At 34.4% G+C, this 9,824-nt stretch overlaps 1 protein-coding gene across 1 annotated transcript; it reads right to left on the bottom strand.

Moving 5' to 3' along the window:
• Nucleotides 1–3,105: 3,105 nt before the first annotated feature.
• On the bottom strand, nt 3,106–8,084 carry CSN2 (casein beta). Its single transcript, XM_056111171.1, has 6 exons — nt 8,034–8,084; nt 7,049–7,072; nt 6,916–6,942; nt 5,712–5,735; nt 5,575–5,619; nt 3,106–3,603 (listed from the first exon to the last, which is right to left on the bottom strand). The coding sequence occupies exons 1-6, from the start codon at nt 8,082–8,084 to the stop codon at nt 3,106–3,108; spliced, it is 669 nt and encodes a 222-aa protein (XP_055967146.1).
• Between the last annotated feature and the right edge of the window lie 1,740 nt (nt 8,085–9,824).

Below are 9,824 nucleotides of genomic sequence, written 5' to 3'. Positions count from 1 at the left end.
ACTTACTGTACTTTCAGACATAATAAATATTACAGCCCCAGATAAGTCTACTATTTTTTGTTTGTTTGGGAGCCATACCCAGTGGTGCTCTGGCTCTGTGCTTAGGGATCTCTCTTGCCAAGTTTCAGAGGACCATATGGGGTTCCAGGATGGTAGTGAAGTTGATCTGCATGAAAGGCAAACAAACAGCCTACTAGCTGATAGTCTCTGCAGCCCTTTGAGAAGTTTACTTTTTTGAACCTAATAAAGCAGCTCATTCATCTCATTATGATTTTAATAGTGGCTCTTCCTTCTATTTTTTTTTTTTATGGAATGATCATCTACTATCACCATGTGTAGTGGACTCATTCCATTAAAATGTCAGCTAAAAACAGTTTGAATTAACTGATTTATAATGTGGATAGTGAAAACTCTGAGACAATAAGTTTCGCACTGATCTAACCTTGTGAGAGAATCATAATTCATATTTCATATTTAACGTCTTTAAGCCTAGAGTGACAAAAAGAACATCTGATGCTGGCTAATTTGGGAGTTAAAATGCGGTTATAACTCAATTGGTTCAATAAGAACATATAAAGACTTTCTGGAGGAAATAGCATATGATTATCCTTTTTCTTCACTTACTTCTAATTTTTGTTTGCTTAGTGCAAAATCAAGTGGAAATCAAGTGGAAATCAAGTCTCGCACTACAAAAAAATTTACTGTATGGACATTTCACAAAGTAGGACATAAATATAAGTAATAAGTTAACAGTGCACTTAATTTTCAAAGACTAGGGTCTGGAGAAGTAGGGCTTATAAGTAGGGCTCTTGCCTTGCTCACAGACTGGGTTCAATCCATGTTCTTCATATCGATATCGTGTGCTTCATATTGTGTTCAATCATGTGCTTCCCCTGATCCCTGCCAGGAGTGATTGCTGAGTTCAGAGCAAAGAATAAGCCCTGAGGACTGCTGGTTAAACTCATCCCACACCCAGTTTTTTTCAAAGACTAATACTTAAAAATTCTTTCAAATTAGCCAATTAACTTTTTTTTTCTTTTTTTATTAGTGAAACACCATGAGGTACAGTTATAGGCTTACAAATTTTGTGCTTGGGTTTCAGTTATACAATGATCAAGTGCCCATCCCTCCACCAGTGCCCGTCATCCATCACCACGGGTCCCAGCATCCCTCCCACCCCCCATCCCCCCCCCCGTCCCATCCTGCCTCTGTGGCAGGGCATTCCCCCTTGTTCTCTCTCTCTTCTTTTGGGTACTGTGTTTTGCAAGAGAGGCATTGAGTGGCAATCATGTTTGGTCTATAGACTACTTTTAGCATGTCTCTCCCACCCTGGGAGGGTCCTCACAACACCCTTCATTTGGTGCTCTCTTCTCTATCTGAGCTTCCTTTTCACCTAGCACGTGTGGCTGGCCTTCAAGTCATGGAGCAAAATTCCTGGTACTGATCTCAGCCATTCCTGGGTGTTAAAAATATATATTCTCATAAAAGTACAGATCCAACTGTTCCTTTCAAGTGTCTTATATTTGGGCACCGTGTGCATAAACACTTAACAATAACATTGTACTCATTTATTGGAGTTTAGTAACCAAAATAATTTCATTTAAACCAAAACCTTTGGGGCTTGAAAAAATTTCATTTTAAAATTTGATTTATGGGGTGGGGGGGGATACTGGGATCATTGATGGTGGAAAATGAGCACTGGTGGAGGAATGGGTACTCGATTGTATGATTGTATGATTGTATGACTGAAACGCAAGCATGAAAGTTAGTAAGTCTGTAACCACCTCACGGTGATTGAATAAAAAATTTTCTAAAAATTAAAAAGAAATTCACTCTACCATTTAGTCACAGCCTTCTTCCACATATTTTAATTAATTCAAATCATTATAGTATATTTTTAATTTTCTCATGACTATTTTTCAACTTCAAAAGTAACTAAATTAACAGGCAAATTTGGCTGGAAAATTATAATAAAGACAGAAAACCTTAAATATGCCTAAGGAATTAATTTATTGAAATGTCTGGTTAGGAAGAAGATTTTAAAAGAAATAATAATAAGCACAATTTTACACACATTATTGCTATGTTAGTAGTATGTACTCAATAATGAACATTTATGTATGAGCTGAATAAAAATTTGGAAATGTAGAAATGCATTAAATTCAAATTAATAACATAATACATAAAATAAATAAAGGAGTACAATTTTATTTTCCATGTAGACTTATCTAAAAATTCTTATTGGGTAACATGATGCAAGATTGAGAGATGCCACATTTCCTGTTGTCAATTCTGTGAAAAAGAGGAACAAAATATAGAACTAGTTATACCATGCATTATATTTATGTATATTTCCCCATTTATAATTTTGGTCTGACCAGTTAAACTCAATATTGAGGCCACGTAAAAGTTTCTACAGGACAAAATAGCGATTACATGAGTTGATTTAGCAAAATGTTTAGTCTATAAACAAATATTTATATAACACAGAAAATTTGAGGGTCAAAATCATATAGTTTCCACAATTTAATCATTCAGCGGTATTAATTTTATTTTGAAGTGATGAAATATGATGTGCAAATTTTTAAAGAGTTAAGAATGGGGCCAGAGAAAACTTGTAACTATCTCACAGTGATTCAATAAAATTAAAAAAAAATGGGGCCAGAGTAACAGGACAGCAGATAGGGCACTTTATTGATTTATCAATTTATATTGATAAATTTTTGATGAATTTATTGACAAAGCCCAACAATTTTAATTCTGGCTTACTAAAATTTAGTTCTCTTTATCTAATTGTCAACAGACCAATTAATAAGAATTCCTGAAAGCATTTCTTCTCTAAACTCAGTTTCTTCTAAATCAAAAATCAGAATCTCTTTAGGTAGGTTTGGACATTAGGATTTTAGAAAATAAATTTTCTGGATTTTTCTATTTGCAACACAATCACTGTTGTAAATTATGTGCATTCAGAACCATGATTGTTTATGAATTCTAACTCCTCCTATATCTCCTTCTAATTACTATAAAACTGTAGTCACACATCACAAGTATAACAGCCAAACTGACTTACCATAAGGAGGTTGTAAACTAGGACAAGTGGCTGATTCACAGATAGAACATTTTGTGAGCACGATAGAAAAGAGGTTCCTGGGTCAGGGGAAAGGTCTGGAAGGGCATATATGTGTGGGTGTAGGGCATCTCTTGCTGAGGAGCAAGCAAGAATTTGGGTTGAGGAATGGTCAGCCAAGACTGAGGAGGGAACATGGGAATCTGAGGAATAGGCTGAGTGAACTGCTGCATCAGAGACTGGAACAGAGGGAGAGCAAAATGCAGGCTCTCGAGGTCAGTGAAGTTCAGGAACTGGTGTTCAAAAGAGGGTGCAATGGGAGATTTGGGGAAAGGCATCGCTTTGCAGTTAGAAGAGAAGGTCTCCTTAGCTTTGATGTTTTCCACTGTTTCTGGCTGGAAGGAAGAAGGCACGACAGCATGTTGAGCAAGAGGAAGGAAGTTCTGTGGAAAGGCAGTGTAAGGAAAGGGCATAGCATTAGAGTAGAATTGAGAGAGTTGCTGGAACACGGGGTGCATTTTATTCTGGTCTTCATCCTGGAAAAAAAGACAAAAAAATCTTTTAGTCTCTACTTTAGTTATAATTGGAACTCATGATGAATTAATTTATTTTTTAAATAACATAATTAGGTGATAAAAATGAGGATCACTGTCCTCCCATTGTTCATTGATTTGCTCCAGCGGGCCCAGTAAGGTCTCAATTGCGAGACTTGTTACTGTGTTTGGCATATCGAATATGCCACAGGGAGCTTGCCACAGGGAGAGCAAAATGCAGGCTCTCGAGGTCAGTGAAGTTCAGGAACTGGTGTTCAAAAGAGGGTGCAATGGGAGATTTGGGGAAAGGCATCGCTTTGCAATTAGAATGCGGGTGTGATACTCTCAGTAGCTTTCCAGGCTCTCTGAGAGGGGCGGAGAAATTGAACCTGGGTCCGCCATGTACAAGGCGAATGCCCTACCCCTGTGCTATGTTTCCAGCCCAAAAATGAGGAGATATTTAAATATGTAGTTAAGAAATATTTGGGATCCTGTAAAGACTATGAAAGGGTTATTGAAGGATTTCCCACGAACTCAGTCTTTCCATAGATGATTCAGCAGATCAAAACTGTGTTTGAAAGCAGTGTTCAGTAACGTCAAGAATTGTTTCACTTTTTTTCTGAACTTCCAGAATAACTGCCATTGGATACTTTGGTATTCAGAAGGCACAGACTTTTCAAAATAATTTGTTAATAGCCGGCCAAATTGCTTTCATACAATGAGAGAGATCTGTTTTAAAAGACTTAGATGAAGGCTTACATATATATATGTATATGTATATATGTATATATGTATATATATAATCCTCATATATATTTCTCATTTTCATTTTAGCAAGAAAGAAAAATGCTAAACTTACTTAGGAACAACGGATTTACAAATTAAAAAGTCTTTTCTTCTTAAAAGAAATTTCCAGAAGAGCTGGAATTTTTTGATTAATGGCCAATATATGTGAATGAATCAATTTTGACTAATATTTTTAAAATAAACTGAGTTTAAAAATAGTAATAGTTACAAAATTTTAACATTTAGCACCATTTTTGCAGAACTATTCTGAATAGTTGACTTTTTCCAAATTTTATCACATTTATAGGTAAAGGTAAAGGTCAAGGCCCTCCCGTTGATCGTCGATTTGCTCAAACGGGCCCAGTAACGTCTCCATTGGAGACTTTTGTTGTTACTGTGTCTGGCATATCGAATACTCTCGGTAGCTTGCCGGGCTCTCCGAATCACATTTATAATGCCCAGAAAAAAAAAATCACATTTATAATGCCCAGAAAAAATATATCATTATTTTCAAATTAGAACAGACAAGTATAAATAAATACTGTCCTGTTACTTTAAAAATAATTTATCTGAATATACAATTTTGACTATAATATGAAAATACTTTGAAAGTTGCCATTCTCTTTAGAAGGCAAAACCCAAATAAACTGAAATCTAATGATTTCTGGGGAAGGGGTGAGTTATTACAAATGAGTCGATGAGGCATATGTCAATCTTCAGATCTGTATACACACAAATGCAAAGAATCAAAGAGGAAGTTCATTTTCTTAGAAATTAAGACTAGTCTGGCTGAACACTTGAACAGTGTATTAAATGAATTGCTAGAATCTAGGTGTGGACTACCTTGAAAATGAGAAACTTAAAACTAGAAGACTACAAGTTTTTTTCTTGTTCTCAGAAAATTAAACCTTAATTCGTGGTAAACTTTTGGAGTTATTTCATTTAGCACTGGGAAAAATTCAACTGCTACTTCCCTTGGTAGTTCTCCTTTGTCAAAAGGCATCCATTTGTGAACTTATTTGGATTTTATAAGAAGTTAATGCATTTATATTTTAAAATAGATTGATTCTGCCATTGTTTAACCAGTTTATACATTAACATTATTTTATTACCATTTCTAAACCGAATGACTGTTCAACTATACTTATATTCACACATTTAGAAATGTATGCATCACAAATAAATTACCTCTTTGGGCTGTTGTTCCTCAAATTTAAGCTTCTCAATTTTTTCCTAAGAACAAATCACATATTAAGTAATGTAATCATCTGTAAACATTAAGTAGAAAACTTTGAAAATATGTGGAGCAAATATAAAGGTTTTACCTTGATGGTTTTCATAATGGTTTCCTTTAGAAAAAATTAAAAATAAGATTAGTTATAATTTAATGAATGATTCTTATTTGTCAGAATAAATCAGAAAATGAATCTGTAAGTTAATATGGAAACTTTGATAGTAGCATTAAAAATAATATTATTGAAACAAATGCTACACTAATCTGGATAATACTTTTGTAAAAATGAAAGCATATGAACATAACCAACAAAGAAAATGAAAGCGGTGAATGTGGTACAAAAGAGGTATTGGCAGATGCTATTTCAAACATCATCATCATCATCACCATGTCATTTTATCGTTTCATGATAAAAAAGGATCTGAGGAGGCAGAGTGATAGTGCCGTGAGAAGTGCATGCATCTACCCTAGGTTTGATTACAGCACCCCAAATGGTTTCCCCCCCTCCCCGATCTAGCATCAGTGATACCTGAACACAGAACCAGAGTAAGCATGGAACAGTACTGGGTGTGGCCCAAAAATCAAAAAAATATTTTTGATAGTTCTATTGATTGTAAATATAATTCACTGAAAACATAATAACCATTGGTATATTTGCCGGTTACTCTTAGTGTACACGTAATGTTTGGGTTTCAAATGAATATAATAAATAAATAGAAACCCTAAATATACTATAATCTTTGAAAAGCAAAGTATAATGATATGTTATTTAACCACTAGGTAATGACAAACACAGATAGAATAATTATCCCCTGCGTTTCTTAGGATGATTTACTTCTATAGGAAACCTCCCTACCTCTTCTTTCCTTGTCAATGTTATAATCATAAAATATGACTAAAGCATGTCTTTCAACATGCTACTTTGCAAGTTGTTTATTATAACTTGTGTGTATAAAGTTCCTATTAATGTCATACCCAGGGCATTCAATGAAAGTCAAAAAAATAAAAAAAGTATAATAGAGAAAGGTGAGCAGGGAGAAAGCTAAAGAGAGAAAGCAAGGCATATAGTTATATTAAAAAGAGGGATGTGCAGGGACACAATGTCACTAATTTGAAAGTATGATAATACTGAATTCCTCAGAAATGCATCCCATCTTTGTCTGCAGTAGAAGTGTACATTAAAACTGTGCATCAAATGTCACAGCGACATTTGTTCCATAATAAAAAACAGAGAGACATGACAGAAATCTACTGTTCTTAACTTAGAAAATTGCCTCAATGCACAATTATCTTACCTCAGGGCTTGAAAGCTTTTCCACATTCTGTAGAAGGGGGAAAAACCAAAAATCAACTGAGTGTTCTACTATACCTTTGGAGAAGGTTACCAACTCATAATTGGATAATTTTCTTTGAATAAAAATATCTTACCTCACTGAATACAATTTCTTCATTCTGTGGAAATAACCACAAAACTTTACTTTCTATGGTGAACTCATTATTAACTTTTACTAACTTCTTTACACAAAGCTATGTATTTCACAATTTGATAAATAAAACATCTTTTTGTTTGACTTTAAACATTTTTATGCCTTTTATTTTTAGTAACTTTTTGTGGATTTTAAGGTTATTTTATTTGAGAAAATAAGAGTTTTCAATATGTAGCAAAAGTATCAAATAATGAATGTGAGTTCTTTTAATTTTTATTTATTAAATTGTAATTTTTGGGCTGAAGCGATAGCACAGCGGGTAGGGCATTTGCCTTGCATGCAGCCAATATGGCCAACCTGAGTTTGATTCTTCCGCCCCTCTTGGAGGGCCTGGCAAGCTACTGAGAGTATCTCGCCCACACGGCAGGGCCTGGCAAGCTCCCTGTGATGTATTCTATATGCCAAAAACAGTAACAACAAGTCTCACGATGGAGACGTTACTGGGCCCACTTGAGCAAATCGATGAGCAACTGGAGGACAGTGACAGTGACAAATTGTAATTTTGTCTGACAAAATGATGTCATCCTCTGGATGACTTTGGAGAGAAAAACATAGGATTTGATACCCAATGCTCAAGGGTAAGAGGAACAAATATTTAATCACCACAATAGTACGTGCAGATTGTATATACTTGTTCCTAATTTAGTTAGTAACGATCAAATAGTACTTGCGTGTGTGTTACTTCTTTCTCATGCTATTGTTTTCTATTTAGAAACCCATAATGAAATAGTGCAGGAACTTTTTGGCCTAAAATTTTGATCCTAAAGGATATTAAAGTAATGTATAAAGGCAAATGATTTTCTGAGATGTAAAGAAAAAAATCTATTGAAATTATTCATTGTTTGTATATTTTAAATGGTGGTGATATATTCTGATAATAAAAAACAACCCACTTATCTCTCATTTAGAGTTTCCTTTGTACTTACCTGCTTTGCAAGGGCAAGAGCCACAAGGCAGGAAAGGATGAGGACCTTCATGATTAGCAAGTCCTGTGTATATAACAATGAGGGAATAGTAATGCATTAATTAGTCTAATTGTCTTAATTCCATGTGGTTTCATCCCTGAAAAGAACCCACAAGTAAAGCACAAGTGGAGAAAGGGCACTGGTGGAGGGAATGGGTATTCGATCATTGTATAACTGAAACCCAAGCACAAAAATTTGTAGGTCTACAACTGTACCTCATGGTGTTTCACTAATAAAAATTAAAAACAAAAAGAAAAAAGTCAAAGTGTCCATTTTAGCAAAAACTATAACAAAAGTTTTATTTTTATGTATTTATTTATTTTTATAATACAGTGAAACCTAATTTTACTGTACTCTTTCTTACGTGACAAGGCTGAGCAGTTAACCCCAGAAAACACATAAGCAAAGCAATCGATTAACTATTAAACTATGTCACGAAGACCTAGGTACTCATTCTTAAGTGTCAAATATCAAATTTGTACTCCACTTCCAAACATGCAAGTAACCATACTACCAAACTTTACTCTTTTTCATAAATTACAATATTATAAGCATTTTTCAAAACTGAAAGAAAATATTTCATATTTGTAGAGATTTCTCCACCTCCGCCACAGTGTCCCTTTGTTGTAAAGTTGTTGATCGGTGGCTGCCCATACTTGGCTGCAGAGTTTGTACTCTGTAGATTGGGTGCTTGTTGAGGGTTGTATAGTTTACTTTGGTTGCAGTACTCACTAGAGATTGCCCCTTTTACTTGTGTAGGCATACAATTGACTGTGGTATCCAGTGACTGTGTACTTGGAGAGTAGGATCTCAAATTACAATGCTATTAGAATAGCACAGTGGTGGGGAAAACTCAGAGACCCAACTTGCAAGACAGATTCTCTAGCACACAGCAAACGGTATCTCCATTGCTAAATTATTGTTCAAAAGCAAACATTTATACAAAAGCAAATATTTTGAATTTTATATTGATAGACACAAGTACAGACTTCAAGCCAGCTTTTCCTTTGAAGTCATCTTTATACCAGCTAAAATTTTCTTAGAAAGTAAAACATTTTCTTTCTTTTTGATCAAATTCTGAATTTCATGTGTCTATTTTGCCGTATTGTAAACTAAATGATAAACTGGGCAGTAGTATGCTTTAAATAAGTTTTACTAGCAAATATAAAGACACGAGTGGATGAAGTATGAATACATAATGAATGCATAATTTTAATATGTTTAGGAATGTTTAAAATGTCCTCAAACAACTTCTGCTATTTCTTGGCTCAACATGAAACCTATCTAAACTACTTGTTGAACAAAAATTCCTCAAAAATTCTTCATATACGTCTTTTTTAAATTAAAATATAAATAACCAATATTTAATTCAAGAAAGTTTTTAATATAGCTTGCTAACTAGCCTTGCACTAAAAATGTAGTAATTATAAATAACTATTTTTCTTTTATTCACAAAGTTTATTCAGTTATTATTACATTTATCAAATATTTTTCTTTGCTTGCTTTTTGGACCACATCCTGTTGTGCTCCTGACTCTGCAAAGAGATAACTTCTGGCAGTTTTTAAGGAGCCATATGTGTTGTGGATCGAATTTTGGTCAGCTGCATGCTGATGACAGTCCTCAAGCTGCAATACCTTACCCATTGTACTATCTCTCTAGCCCAACCTTTATCTAATCTTTACTGGCACTTTGATTTTTTTACCTGAGTGCTGAAAATGTTTTCCATATTCTACTAATACCATATTCCCAAG

Source organism: Sorex fumeus, unplaced genomic scaffold, assembly GCF_029834395.1.
Source record: "Sorex fumeus unplaced genomic scaffold, SorFum_2.1 ptg000013l, whole genome shotgun sequence".
NCBI classification, from domain to species: Eukaryota; Metazoa; Chordata; class Mammalia; order Eulipotyphla; family Soricidae; genus Sorex; species Sorex fumeus.
The sequence above is the reverse complement of the archived record's forward strand: the minus strand, read 5'-3'. Positions and strand labels throughout refer to the sequence as shown.

What these genes read in the sequence shown, in the direction of transcription:
- CSN2 (XM_056111171.1), bottom strand. Translation starts at nt 8,084, where the DNA reads ATGAAGGTCCTCATCCTTTCCTGCCTTGTGGCTCTTGCCCTTGCAAAG. An exon ending in AAGAAATTGTATTCAGTGAG is followed by an intron (nt 6,943 to 7,048) that starts GTAAGATATTTT and finishes CCCCTTCTACAG; the next exon opens with AATGTGGAAAAGCTTTCAAG. An exon ending in CCATTATGAAAACCATCAAG is followed by an intron (nt 5,620 to 5,711) that starts GTAAAACCTTTA and finishes ATTTGTTCTTAG; the next exon opens with GAAAAAATTGAGAAGCTTAA.